Below are 15497 nucleotides of genomic sequence, written 5' to 3' on the forward strand. Positions count from 1 at the left end.
TAGGGCCCCGTGGAATTCCGATCCAGGGCCTGGTCCAGCTGCCGGCGCGCAGTGCTTGCGTATCCCAGGGGTGCAGTTAGTTCGATGCGTCCCCTGGGATCAAGTGGGCCATGGGCAGCCAATCGGAGCAGGGAATGCTCCATTCATAAGTCCTGACAGGAAGTGCTGTCAAGACTTATAAATACTACGGCCCCAAAATTGCACTAAACCTTCAAATAAATTTTTTAAAAACATCACATTTTTTAAATAAACTATAAATTACATGAAATAACCATTTTAAACAATAATTTAAATTTTTGAAAAAAATTATTTTATATTCTAACGGGGCTAAAAATAAACTTACCTTGCTTTAAAGTATTTAAAAATAATAAACCTGTGGAAAAAATGTTTTAATTTTAATTAATGCACCACTTACCTTGTAAAAAGCAGACCTTACGCCTGCTTTTTATATATGTAAATTCTGCAGACTTACCCTCATGGAAAAACCTGTAAAAAAAACAACTAAGTTTGATGCGCACGCGCAGCCTCTCCCGCGCACGCGTTCGACCTCTGAACCCCTGCTTTCAGAGGAACGGAAGTGCCGGTTTCCCGCGCATGCGCAGTGCATACAGGAAACCGGCACTTCCATCGGGCCTACGGGTGAGTACCCTGTGCGTACTCACCCGTGGAGACCCGAATTTCTGGGCCATTATCACGATCCAGCTGTGATTGTTCACCTACCTGCTACAATATAATCTGGCCAAATTTTATTAATGCCAGAAAAATTAAGGATTTTGAGGATAAAAGTGGGAGTGTAGCACTAGTAATACATCTGCTAATATGGTGACATGCAAACCATGGCATAAGCATATATCCCCCAAAAGATTAATGTACAAATAGTGCTTGTGCTCGAGTTGTTTGTATGTTGTTAGCAAAGGAGTCAAACACAGGAAATGGTAAAGGAAACAAAGAAAAACATAAACATAGAAAAATGAAAGAAATGTATCTGAGCTTTATTTTGTGATTGAGGGGCCAATGTTACGAATTCCCATTCCTGCTCCATTAATTTTAATGGATGGGAAGTTATGGAGAGTGTGCCTGTGATTTCACAAATATACGTTCCCAATGAGCAAGGTTCCTTGCCGGGAGCACATACAGGAAACTTTGTGATATCCGGCAGCGACGGGACCGGCGTGTTGCCGATCTATCAAAACTGCTGGACATACAAAGTTAATGTTGAAGCATACGGAGGTTTTCATCTCCGTATCTGACAACAAACACTGTTGCTTAGCAACAGCTTCTAAAGAGTCGTCTGCAGCTGCAAGCGTCTCTAGCTGAAGCTGTTGCTATAGCTACAGACCTTGCAGTGGCTGACTGGGGAAAAAAAAAAAGAACGAGATCTAAAAAAACTTACAGAAAACGGCTCCTGATTTTTGCCGTTAGATCGAGTATTACGGACATACAACCTCCGGATAAACCAAAGTTTCCTGTATTCAGTAAATCAGCTCTTTAATGTTTGTGGGATAGCCCTTAATTTCAAATCCCTTTAAGTTGGGATGTTTAACTTTTTAAAATACTACATTGGGACATTGCCATGTTATTGAACCTGATAATATACAATAGATGGTTTGGCATTTCTGGTAAAGAAAGCAAAGTTGATTTGTTTTAGTTTTGTGAACTGTAATTTGGAACAAAACGGTCAGAAAAAACAATGAAAAATGTCCTACCTTCCATCTCTGTCCCAGTCATACACTTCCACTTTGATAGTTCTGTCAACAACATTTAAACAAGATATATATTTATATTATACCTCCTTTGATCATCAGTAAATTGATGTTTCTAGAAAATATACATAGTGGTCATCTAGCAAAAGTGCTATTTATTGCATGATATTTATAAATTAACCATTTAATACAGCCATGTAAGGTCAAATAAAGAACACTTTCAAAAGGTCCTACGTAATATTGTGTTCTTAAACCCCTCTCCCCTGTCTCCTCCACCCTCACCTCCGATACCAAATGTGAGGAACTCATGGACTTCTTTGTCTCTAAGATTGAGACCATCCGTTCAGCTACCTCTGCCACTTCCCTTCCTTCCCCTAGCCCACAGGGCCAAACTTCCTCTAAGGTTCCCCCCTGCCCTAGCCCTGAACTCACATCTTTCTCCAGTTTCTCTCCGATCTCCCCCCATGACCTCTCCGCGCTCATCTTGTCTATGAGACTCACCACCTGTTCCTTCGACCTTATTCCGACCAAACTGCTGACCACCCAACTTCCTTTTCTGGCTCCCATGTTAGCTGATATTGTTAACGGTTCTCTCTCCTCAGGTACTGTCCCCCCCTCCCTCAAATCTGCCATCATCACCCCTCTCCTCAAAAAACCAAACCTCGATCCCACCGTCCTTGCAAACTACCGCCCCATCTCAAACCTTCCTTTCCTCTCCAAAGTCCTTAAACGTGTTGTTGCCTCCCAAATCCGTGTCCATCTTTCCGGCAATTCCATGTTTGAATCCCTCCAATCAGGTTTCTGCCCTTGCCACAGTACCGAAACGGCTCTCATCAAAGACACAAATGACATTCTTTGTGACTGTGACAAAGGTAAACTATCCCTCCTCATCCTTCTTGACTTGTCTGCAGCCTTTGACACAGTTGACCACTCCATCCTTCTCCAAAGCCTCTCCACCGTCGTCCAGCTGGGTGGGACTGCACTCGCCTGGTTCCATTCTTATCTATCTAATCGTAACTAGAGAATCACCTGCAATGGCTTCTCTTCCCACTCCCGCATTGTTACCTCTGTGTCCCCCATGGATCTATCCTTGGCCCCCTCCTATTTCTCATCTACATGTTGCCCCTTGGCGACATCATCCGAAAACACAGCGTCAGTTTCCACATGTACGCTGATGACACCCAGCTCTACCTCACTACTTCTTCTCTCGACCCCTCTACGGTGTCTAAATTGTCAGACTGCTTGTCCGACATACAGTTCTGGATGAGCAAACATTTTCTCCAATTAAATATTGGGAAAACCAAAGTCATTGGGGGCGATTTTCCCACTGGAGGCGAGATGGAGGCGGGTTTCAATTTGAGTGGGTTTGAAACCCGCCTCCACTAATAGGTTTCAAAAATAAGCGATTTTCCCCTGATTGGCCACTTGATTTCAGAGGCGTGGTATGCCCTTGGTTAATTAATGTTTTGGGACTGAAACTCGCCTCTGCTGACATCACTTTTCCAGTCTGAGTTTATGGCTTCTTGCTCCCTTGGCTCATTCCACAGCATTTCTGCGTCTCCTGCACCACCTCCAACATCTTTTGAAAAACCACTAGGTCCAATTCCAATGCAAGGGCCTACCCGAGGCTCTCGGATGAGGCGCTACAAATGTTGTTGGAGGGGGTGACAGCTAGCATGGAGATGCTCTTCCACTCATCTCGGAGGAAGAGGCCTGCCAAAGAAACCAAGGCTGTGTGGGTACAGCTGGCAAGGGATATAACCTCCAGATCTGTGTGCGGATTGGGAGACTGTTTCTATGTACTGATGAAATGCCATCCCTGTTGGAAAGCATTAAAATGATTTGAAGCCAAAATGTTGGCATTATGCCATCTGTTCTTTCGCCTTAGGCAGCTCCACATTGCTGGCGCCGCCGCACTTGCGTTGTCATGTTGCTGGCCTGAGTGAAAGGAGGCCAGAGAGTCCATTGTGAATGATGTCCTAGGATGGAGCAAAGGACATGTGCCAACTTGAGCAACCTATGCAAATCTGGCCATGATAAGTTCATCCCTTGCATCCTGGGCTCTGACCTCCTCCTCCTCCAGATCCTCCTCCTCCTCCTCCTCATCTGAGGTCCATGCAGAAAGAAAACGAATGGTTCCCATGCTGCTTGTAGATGCCTCCTTTGGGGAAGCGCTCATTGCAAGCGGGGAGAGGGTCTTCAAGGAGGTCCCACAGTTGATGGAGTCAAGCTGCAGCACCTCCGACTTCGGAAGGCCTTCCAAAAGTGCTCAGAGACCGTTTAAAGCCAAGGTCTGGCAGCTGCAAGTAATCCTTGCTGCAATAAACAATGTCTTGTTAGACCTGCAACAGTGAGGAGGCCACCCAATAGTCAACCCACCAGGTTTACCTGGCGTGGTTTAGGAGGTGCGTGGATCACACTGAAAAGCTGGAAAAATCACAAGGGCCTCTCAAAATAGGCTTAGAGAGGCCCTTGACGAGCATTTAAGGAGGTTAAATAGCGCAATGGCCAGCTGGAGGCGGGAGCGTTTCCCGACCTCCAAAACCGGCACCGGCAAAATCCCACGGAGGCAGGTTGGAGGCGGGTTCCGAACCCGACCTCTTTGAATCTGATTTTCCTGCCTTTACCACCTCCAAACCCGCCTCCTCAGAGGTCAGAAAATCGCCCCCATTGTTTTCGGTCCCCGCCACAAACTCCGTTCCCTAGCCACTGACTCCATCCCTCTCCCTAACATCTGTCTGAGGCCGAACCACACTGTTCGCAACCTTGGTGCCATATTTGACCCTGAAATGAGCTTCTGACCACATATTGGCAGCATAACAAAGACCGCCTACTTCCACCACCGTAACATCGCCCGTCTCCGCTCTTGCCTCAGCTCATCCGCTGCTGAAACCCTCATCCACGCCTTTGTTACCTCTAGACTTGACTATTCCAACGCACTCCTGGCTGTCCTCTGAAAATTCCACCCTACGTAAACTTGAGGTCATCCAAAACTCGGCTGCCCGTGTTCTAACTCGCACCAAGTCCCGTTCGCCCATCACCCCTGTGCTCGCTGACCTACATTGGCTCCCGGTTAAGCAGTGCCTCGATTTTAAAATTCTCATCCTTGTTTTCAAATTCCTCCATGGCCTCGCCCCTTCCTATCTCTGTAATCTCCTTCAGCCCCATAACCCCCCGAGATATCTGCGCTCCTCTAATTCTGCCCTCTTGAGCATCCCTGATTATAATCGCTCAACATTTGGTGGCCGTGCCTTCTGTTGCCGAGGCCCTAAGCTCTGGAATTCCCTGCCTAAACCTGTCCACCTTGCTACCTCTCTTTCCTCCTTTAAGACGCTCCTTAAAACCTACCTCTTTGACCAAGCTTTTGGTCACCTGCCCTAATTTATCCTTATGTGGATTGGTGCCAAATTTTTTGTCTTAAAATACTCCTGTGCAGCACCTTGGGACGTTTTACTACGTTAAAGGTGCTATATAAATACAAGTTGTTGCTGTTGTTTAATACTAAAATAAAATAATAGACTTACTAAATTTGTAAAATAAACAATTATCAATCAGGAAGGCAAGGTGAATGCTGCGGCTGTCATTGTTTTAAATCTCAGTGGATCTGTTTTTCAATCACATTAAATAATTAGTGGAAAAGATCATGGCTATCACTAATGACTGTTAATAATCCATAATGCTATGAGAAAAATAACTTGTTGGCTAAATCATGCAATTGTTGCACTGACACACCTGGTTCTAGCACACAAGGATTTTATTCCAAAGTTAGCATTAAAAATTACTTATGGAGAACATATTTGTGCTGACTAAGGGCACAGATATATTACAAGTATTAGTTTAAGACTGGTGTCAGCTTAGAGACTGTGGGCTGGATTTTGCGGGGGATCAGTGGGTGCGATAGGTGGTGGGTCGGGTGGGAAAGTGTTTTTTTTCCCCCAGCGGGTCAGGACCCCACTGTGAACCCACCTTTACCAAATGTCGGGTCTGTCAGCGCTGAGCAGACCCAACACGCAGCGGCAGGGGGGGCAATTAAAATCATTAGTGGCTTGTTTACAGCCACTTATCCATGTTTTCCCCCCAGATTTTTGGATTTGACAGGTCGCACACCGGTTTTCCACTGTGCCTAGACCTCATCTGTAAAGCTGAGGCGGGAGATCATTGAATCAGCTGATGAGTTGACAGCTTCAAATGTCAAGTCAAAGCTCCCAGCTGATTGAGAAATGTTCCCTTAACCACTAGCTTCTCTAACTTGCATTTCCACTACAGATTCAGGATACTGCAAGTCTTTACACAAGTCTCCATCTCCAGTCTGACCTCATTACCTCTCCTACCATTGACAGATTGCTTCTGTCATCTCTACTTCAGCTGCCATCTATTCCATCAGCATCGGTGCCCTTGAAACTCTCTCACCATGGTCCTCAGAATCCCACCACGATCAGCCCCAACACCAGCATCACCAAGCACACCAGCATCACCAAGCACACCAGCAACAACACCAACCTCCTCCATAATCACCTGATGCTGCACAAGACACAGGGCATCAGCACCTGAGCACATTGCTGCCCAGGAGGCCAGGAATGGCCTCACCATGGCCAGATTTACTTCACTTGATGCTGCACACCCTGGCTGACACATGATTCGCCAGGTTGGCACCACTGCAAACCAACACCATAAAGCATCCCTGCAATGCCCAAGCCATTTCTTTCACACTCATCACCATTGCGGGGGTACCGTTATGTCTCACCATTCACTGCAACTCACTAAGCCACTTCCAAAGGTGCACACAAATCTGTCCAAGAATGCAAAGTTTTGAAAAAAAGGTTTCAATGTTTGACACCGCATTAACCGAAACTTTACATGAACATTGTATTGTTAGTTGTTATGATTGCACTAGGATGAGGCTGAGTGTGAGGGGTGGCTAGAGAGATGGGGAAGTAATAATGTAGATAGAGAGGGATGGGTGGAGGTGCAAGGTAAGTTGGTGTGAGTAAGGATGTGCAGGAGTAGTGTCGGGAAGGCAGAGTGATGAGGATGTGATGAGAGGCACAGCAGGATGAGGTTGAGTGTGGCTTTGTACTAACGTTTCGTGATCTACTGAGATCATTGAAACGTTTGTGGCACTGCACCCAGGTCCTCCTGACCACATCCCTATTTGTGCCCTCCTCTGAAATGTGCAACCAGGCTGTGTTGATCTCCTGGGGAGGTCTCTTCCGCCCAAGGGAAGGGAAGGGAAGAGGACATCTCTGTGTGCTGTGGCTCCCTCCATAAGCATATGGAAGGAGTCATGGGAGAGCCTGGGTACAGCCCTGCACCTCTGTGCAGTGATTGTCAGTGTTTGCAGCACTTCAATGCTGTAGAACACTGATAGCACAAATGTCAAAAGAAAGTTGGCCATGGTCCCTTTAAGGAAACCGACTGAGTCCCACTCCCCTGTTCTTTCCCCATAGCACTGTACATTTTTCCTTTTTAAGTATTTATCCAATTCCCTTTTGAAAGTTACTATTGAATCTGCTGCCACCACCCTTTCAGGCAGTAATTTCCAGATCAACTCGCTGCGTAATTTTTTTCCCCTCATGTCCCCCCTGGTTCTTTTGCCAGTTACCTTAAATCTGTGTTCTCTAGTTACCAACCCCTCTGCCACTGGAAACAGTTTCTCCTTATTTACTCTATCAAAACCCTTCAACATTTTGAACACCGCTATCAAATTTCCTCTTAACCTTCTCTGCTCTAAGGAGAACAACCCCAGTTTCTCTAGTTTCTCCACGTAACTGAAGTCTTTCATCCCTCGTACTATTCTAGTAAATCTCCTCTCTATTCTCTCTAAGGTCTTGACACCCTTCCTAAAGTGTGGTGCCCAGGATTGGCCACAATACTCCAGCTGGGGCCTAACCAGTGTTTCATAAAGGTTTAGTATAACTTCCTTGCTTTTGTACTCTATCCCGTATGCCTATTTAACAGCCTTCACAACTTATCCTGCCACCTTTAAAGACTTGTGTACATACACCTCCAGGTCTCTCTGGTCCTGCATCCCCTTTAAAATGAGTTTATATTGCCTCTCCTCATTCTTCCTACCAAAATGAATCACTTGACACTTCTGTCTATGTCCTCCTGATGTCTGTTATTATCCTCCTCATTGTTTACTACATTTCTGAGTTTCGTGTCATCTGCAAACATTGAAATCATGCCCTGTACACCCAAGTCCAGGTCATTAATATATATCAAATATTAGAAGTTGGAGCTGCAGCACACGCTGTTGGAACTTCTACAGATGAACACTAAATGTGCAGTAAAACAGGCCTATTATGTACGTGAGTAGACACAATTACAAGCCCTTGTGATAACGGACATTAAAATCAGTTAATATCTATTATACTTCATCTAATCTACTACATGTAACATTCTAAGGTAACAGATTGCAACACACTGTTCTTTCAATATTAGTTCAGTCCTTTTTTTTCTTCTTTCACTTCTTTGTGTTTTATTTGTTAAGTCACAAAGTATTCCTAGATCAGGGAGGGGTGAGGTGGATAGAATTAGGGAGGGTAGCAGTCGCCGGGATTGGGGAGGGTAAGTGGTGGATGGGATCAGGGAGGGTAGTGGTGACCGGGATCGGGGAGGGTAGTGGTGACCGGGATCGGGGAGGGTAGTGGTGGATGGGATCAGGGAGGGTAGTGGTGACCGGGATCGGGGAGGGTAGTGGCGGATGGGATCGGGGAGGGTAGTGGTGACCGGGATCGGGGAGGGTAGTGGTGACCGGGATCGGGGAGGGTAGTGGTGACCGGGATCGGGGAGGGTAGTGGTGACCGGGATCGGGGAGGGTAGTGGTGACCGGGATCGGGGAGGGTAGTGGTGACCGGGATCGGGGAGGGTGAGGGTGACCGGGATCGGGGAGGGTAGTGGTGACCGGGATCGGGGAGGGTGAGGGTGACCGGGATCGGGGAGGGTGAGGGTGACCGGGATCGGGGAGGGTTGTGGCGGATGGGATCGGGGAGGGTGAGGGTGACCGGGATCGGGGAGGGTGAGGGTGACCGGGATCGGGGAGGGTGAGGGTGACCGGGATCGGGGAGGGTTGTGGCGGATGGGATCGGGGAGGGTGAGGGTGACCGGGATCGGGGAGGGTAGTGGTGACCGGGATCGGGGAGGGTAGTGGCGGATGGGATCGGGGAGGGTGAGGGTGACCGGGATCGGGGAGGGTAGTGGTGACCGGGATCGGGGAGGGTAGTGGCGGATGGGATCGGGGAGGGTAGTGGCGGATGGGATCGGGGAGGGTAGTGGTGACCGGGATCGGGGAGGGTAGTGGCGGATGGGATCGGGGAGCGTGAGTGTGACCGGGATCGGGGAGGGTAGTTGTGGATGGGATCGGGGAGGGTAGTGGTGGATGGGATCGGGGAGGGTAGTGGTGGATGGGATCGGGGAGGGTAGTGGTGACCGGGATCGGGGAGGGTAGTGGTGGATGGGATCGGGGAGGGTAGTGGTGACCGGGATCGGGGAGGGTATTGGTGGATGGGATCGGGGAGGGTAGTGGTGGATGGGATCGGGGAGGGTCGTGGTGACCGGGATCGGGGAGGGTCGTGGTGACCGGGATCGGGGAGGGTAGTGGTGACCGGGATCGGGGAGGGTAGTGGTGACCGGGATCGGGGAGGGTAGTGGTGACCGGGATCGGGGAGGGTAGTGGTGACCGGGATCGGGGAGGGTAGTGGTGACCGGGATCGGGGAGGGTAGTGCTGGATGGGATCGGGGAGGGTAGTGGTGGATGGGATCGGGGAGGGTGAGGGTGACCGGGATCGGGGAGGGTAGTGGTGGATGGGATCGGGGAGGGTAGTGGTGGATGGGATCGGGGAGGGTAGTGGTGACCAGGATCGGGGAGGGTAGTGGTGACCGGGATCGGGGAGGTAGCGGTGACCGGGATCGGGGAGGTAGCGGTGACCGGGATCGAGGAGGTAGCGGTGACCGGGATCGGGGAGGGTAGTGGTGACCGGGATCGGGGAGGGTAGTGGCGGATGGGATCGGGGAGGGTAGTGGTGACCGGGATCGGGGAGGGTAGTGGTGACTGGGATCGGGGAGGGTAGTGGTGACCGGGATCGGGGAGGTAGCGGTGACCGGGATCGGGGAGGGTAGTGGTGACCGGGATCGGGGAGGTTAGTGGTGAATGGGATCGGGGAGGGTAGTGGTGAATGGGATTAGGGAGGTAGCGGTGACCGGGATCGGGGAGGGTAGTGGTGACCGGGATCGGGGAGGTAGCGGTGACCGGGATCGGGGAGGGTAGTGGTGACCGGGATCGGGGAGGGTAGTGGTGACCGGGATCGGGGAGGTAGCGGTGACCGGGATCGGGGAGGGTAGTGGTGACTGGGATCGGGGAGGTAGCGGTGACCGGGATCGAGGAGGTAGCGGTGACCGGGATCGGGGAGGGTAGTGGTGACCGGGATCGGGGAGGGTGAGGGTGACCGGGATCGGGGAGGGTAGTGGTGTTCGGGATCGGGGAGGGTAGTGGTGGATGGGATCGGGGAGGGTAGTGGTGACCAGGATCGGGGAGGGTAGTGGTGACCGGGATCGGGGAGGTAGCGGTGACCGGGATCGGGGAGGTAGCGGTGACCGGGATCGAGGAGGTAGCGGTGACCGGGATCGGGGAGGGTAGTGGTGACCGGGATCGGGGAGGGTAGTGGCGGATGGGATCGGGGAGGGTAGTGGTGACCGGGATCGGGGAGGGTGAGGGTGACCGGGATCGGGGAGGGTAGTGGTGGATGGGATCGGGGAGGGTAATGGTGGATGGGATCGGGGAGGGTAGTGGTGACTGGGATCGGGGAGGGTAGTGCTGACCGGGATCGGGGAGGTAGCGGTGACCGGGATCGGGGAGGGTAGTGGTGACCGGGATCGGGGAGGTTAGTGGTGAATGGGATCGGGGAGGGTAGTGGTGAATGGGATTAGGGAGGTAGCGGTGACCGGGATCGGGGAGGGTAGTGGTGACCGGGATCGGGGAGGTAGCGGTGACCGGGATCGGGGAGGGTAGTGGTGACCGGGATCGGGGAGGGTAGTGGTGACCGGGATCGGGGAGGTAGCGGTGACCGGGATCGGGGAGGGTAGTGGTGACTGGGATCGGGGAGGTAGCGGTGACCGGGATCGAGGAGGTAGCGGTGACCGGGATCGGGGAGGGTAGTGGTGACCGGGATCGGGGAGGTAGCGGTGACCGGGATCGGGGAGGGTAGTGGTGACCGGGATCGGGGTGGTAGCGGTGACCGGGATCGAGGAGGTAGCGGTGACCGGGATCGGGGAGGGTAGTGGTGACCGGGATCGGGGAGGGTAGTGGTGAATGGGATCGGGGAGGGTAGTGGTGAATGGGATTAGGGAGGTAGCGGTGACCGGGATCGGGGAGGGTAGTGGTGACCGGGATCGGGGAGGTAGCGGTGACCGGGATCGGGGAGGGTAGTGGTGAATGGGATTAGGGAGTTGCGGTGACCGGGATCGGGGAGGGTAGCGGTGACCGGGATCGGGGAGGGTAGTGGTGAATGGGATTAGGGAGGTAGCGGTGACCGGGATCGGGGAGGGTAATGGTGAATGGGATTAGGGAGTTGCGGTGACCGGGATCGGGGAGGGTAGCGGTGACCGGGATCGGGGAGGGTAGTGGTGAATGGGATTAGGGAGGTAGCGGTGACCGGGATCGGGGAGGGTAGGGGTGACCGGAATCGGGGAGGGAGGGTAGTGGTGACCGGGATCGGGGAGGGTAGTGGTGACCGGAATCGGGGAGGGTAGTGGTGACCGGGATCGGGGAGGGTAGTGGTGAATCATTTAATGTGGGGTTGGGAGGAGCACTGCTGCTCCTCCTAGCTGTAAATTCAAGGAAGCATTTTTAGCAAATTTACCTTTTTGGTGGTAGGCTGCAGCAGTCTCTTATTAGACCACCTATTAAGTCACATGCAGACCTGGTTTTCCTGAGCAGACCTGGTTTTCCTGGATGCAGCTGACGCTCACGTTGGCTGCCTCAGGACAAGCCAATATTGCAGCGCAGTTGTCAAACAGACGTTGGCCCTCTTATTTGCGTACATAAAGCGTCGAAAGCCTGTTTCAGGCACGAGCCCTGACTCCTATACTTTTGCCTATACCAATATGGCGGGCTTTGTGCATCTGGCATTTAATGAACGTGCGCTTTCTGCCCACCATATTGGAGGCTTAGGCACCAGTTTAGCGTCCAGTAAATGGGCGCAACGCCATTTAGTTTCCAGGCCCTGTTGTCTATGGAACCACATCCCAGCCAGAAAAGGCAAGAAGAAAATTGGTGAATAAATAAATAAAGTGTTACTTTCCTCCAGTATTCCAAATATTTATTAGCAGCATTTTAGGCATGCAAAATGAATGATTGACAGCGTCTGAAACTGAAGAGCTTACATTTGGTAGATCTGAAATAGTCATGTCTGTACAATATTGAATATACGTGAAGAGTCAGGAAGATGCCTGTCACCAGACAATAATGTTGTGCCAATGCTTAATATTTATGCAAACTCAATATTATATGTCATCTTTAAAAGGCTTCAAATTATTTTCAAGTATCCTTGGAGACCAGCTAAATTTGCAAACAGATATGCACTGATTCCTCCTACCTGTCAAAGTCCCCATTGCAGAGAGCACGCACAGGGATTGTGAAGGCTTGCCACACTGGGTTCAATGTGTTCTTTACAACTTCTGTCTTGTGACAAATGGTAAACCTAAAAGATATATATATAGAAACATAGTCTGAAATAGTAGTAATGGAATAACAATAATAATTTCATCTTATTTTCTCATTTTTTTTTGTGTTCACTTTATTGCTCCGAAAAGTTAACTTCAACGGACCACAGGGTCGAGAGTGACGGGGGCACAAATCAAGAATTGAGTCGTGGAGGTCAGCACCTCATCCATTATTTGTAACTGCTACATCAACGTAGATAAGATGTTGAACTAAACTGATAAATAACACGTGTTATTCTACCCACCTCCCCCCCACCGCGCCCTGTACCTACCCTCCAGAGAATATAACGGACATAAATATGTATTTATGGAAGAGACAACCATTTATTTGCTGGGAACCATAAGTTTTATTTTGTGTTTATTGTAACGTTTGTTAAAGCAAATACAAGGTTTCCTTTTTCACAGTGTTCAGAATCCAAACATTAACATGTGTAAAATAAACATCTATTTTATTTTAAGTGTCTTCATGGACGCCCAAGCCTCAACTATAATAGTTCTAAGCAGGAATAACTGACTTTTTCCATACACTAACTAAATATATGTTGCATGTGCATTACAACATACTATAAGAAAGTCACCAAATTTTAATGTTTTTAGTTAAGATAGACATAAACAAATACTGGAAACAAAACATCCATTGCTTACAGCCCAGTAGCACAACTAATAAAGTCTGCTTCTCTCACACATGTAGAAATGAGTTGCATTCATTCCTCAGCAGGCTGTTAAAATTGAGTATTTCCCATGTTAGGACACCCCATTTTTGGAGCTGGAACAAATGTTCAGTTCATATATTTAATTTTCACAGACTGTTACACAGAGGATACATGATAAGGACCCTTTGATACGATATTTATTTAGCATGTGGACCCAATCAAATAACCCACAGGTAACTGTCTGCCCCTCCGATAAGTGTATCCAAAGAGTCCTGCCATGTTTATGCTATAAAACAAAAAGGAAAATGGTCTGCGCATGGATTGAGGTGATGTCACTGAGTAGAATCATGTTGTGAGTGATTCAATTTTTTCTAGTTTGAGGATTATGGTCCTGGCAATATTTTCAGGAACTGTTATTACCAAAATCCCATTAGAAAGGTGAGAGAGATCCTGCCTGAGAAAACTCCTTGATTTTTTTTGAGCAAGTGACATCTCAAATAGATGTTGGAAAGTCCTATGATACAATGCAACTGGACTTCCAGAAAGCCTTCTACAAATTGCCACATAAAACAACAGCTTACATTTATTTAGTGCCTTTAAAGTCTTGGAGGAATGGATGTTCAGCAGTAACAAAAGAGTTAGGAGAGGTGGCCAAATCAAGGTTGAAAAAAATGGTTTTGAGGAGGATTTTAAAGGTAGAGAGAAAAGTAGAAAAGGCGATGATTTTAGGGAGTAAGTCCCAAAGAGCAGGGCAGAGGCAAATGAAGGGTGTACAACTAACAGTGGAGAAAAAGGGTGGGCCTGCACAGGAGGTCAAAGTTGGAGGACTGAAGGGTGCAGATTGGGATGTAGGGCTAGAGGAGGTTGTAGAGGTAGGGAAGGACAAGCCCAAGGGGGATTTATAAACAAGGACTCAGATTTTGAATTTGGTACATTGAGTGACAGGGAACCAATAGCGGTCAGCAAGGACAGAGCTGATGGTGAGCAGGATATATTGTGGAACAGAATGCTGGTGGCAAAATATTGGATGAATTGGAGATGGTGTTGCCTGGAGCTTGAGAGGCCAGTGAGGGGGGCATTGAACAAAATGGCCCAGAAATTCAGGTTTCCACGGGTGAGTACACATGGGGTACTCATCCATAGGCCTAATGGAAGTGCCGGTTTCCTGCATGCACTGCGCATGCACGGGAAACCGGCACTTCCGTTCCTCTGAACAAAGGGGTTCAGAGGTCGAACGCGTGCACAGGAGGGGATGCGCGTGCGCATCGAACTTCGGGTTTTTTTTTTCAGGTTTTCCCGAGAGGGTAAGCCTGCAGAATTTAGAAATGTAAAAAGCAGGCGTAAGGCCTGCTTTTTACAAGGTAAGTGGGGAATTAATTAAAATTAAAACATTTTTTCCACAGGTTTATTATTTTTAAATACTTTAAAGCAAGGTAAGTTTATTTTTAGCCCCGTTAGAAAATAAAATTATTTTTTTCAAAAATTTAAATTATTGTTTAAAATAGTTATTTCATGTAATTTATAGTTTATTTTAAAAATGTGATTTAAAAAAAAAAATTATTTGAAGATTTAGTGCTATTTTGGGGCCGTAGTATTTATAAGTCTTGACAGCACTTCCTGTCAGACTTATGAATGGAGCATTACCTGCTCCGATTGGCTCCCCATGGCCCACGTGATCCTAGGGGATGCATCGAACTAACTGCGCCCCTGGGATACGCAAGCACTGCGTGCCGGCAGCTGAACCAGGCCCCGGATCGGAATTCCACGGGGGCCCACAGCTTAACGGCCGGCGCGCTAGGTAAGTGCAGGCCGGGGGCTTGCACCCGCGGGAAGCCCCCGACCCGAATTTCTGGGCCATTGTGTTTGGTGATAACAAAAGTGTGAGTAGGGGTCTCAGAAGCATTAGTGATGAAGCCATGAGCTTAAGGCACTGGGTATCCTAGATAAAAATTGGAGTAATTGCCTGAAACAAAGGAAGCATTAGGTACTGATTAGAGGAGTGGTGTCTGGCCGAGGAGCTGATTTTTATATGGGTATATAATCATTCATATGTAAAATTGCTCGATGGTTCCTTAGTGATGAATCCTCTCAGACCTGTAAAAAACTTTTATTAGTCTATATTTTGGATTTATGATGAAACTATACCATAGCTTTAGAATAAATCACTGGTATGATTTATGAAAAGCAGTCAATTTGGAATGATTCTTGCAGTTAGAGTCTCCAATATATTTAAGTTATTTTCTAAACATTGACAATGTTCCTGCTTAGGGTTAGACACTTTATTATATATTCATGAAATACATTCACCCCAAAAAACAGTTATAATAAATCACAGTTACCAGGACATCTGTTGTGACAAAATGATCACAAAATATGGAGCAATTTGTAAGTCACTGAAGCGTTATGTGAAAACATTCTTCAA

The 15497-nt window shown here is 48.5% G+C and overlaps 1 protein-coding gene across 2 annotated transcripts in view; it reads right to left on the bottom strand.

Annotated features, from left to right (window-relative positions):
• Positions 1–15497, bottom strand: part of LOC147105619 (copine-8) — a 474554-nt gene that overhangs the window by 162918 nt on the left and 296139 nt on the right. For both annotated transcript variants that reach the window (XM_086010162.1, XM_086010161.1), the window contains 2 exons: positions 12296–12400; positions 1707–1748 (listed from right to left, as the gene is read on the bottom strand). In XM_086010162.1, the coding sequence (XP_085866288.1) occupies positions 1707–1748; positions 12296–12400 (147 nt within the window). The remainder of the gene's footprint in view (positions 1–1706; positions 1749–12295; positions 12401–15497) is intronic.

The sequence above is a fragment of the Somniosus microcephalus genome, chromosome 17 (assembly GCF_052327205.1).
Source record: "Somniosus microcephalus isolate GS21.2 chromosome 17, FLI_Smic_1.0, whole genome shotgun sequence".
Classification (NCBI taxonomy): domain Eukaryota; kingdom Metazoa; phylum Chordata; class Chondrichthyes; order Squaliformes; family Somniosidae; genus Somniosus; species Somniosus microcephalus.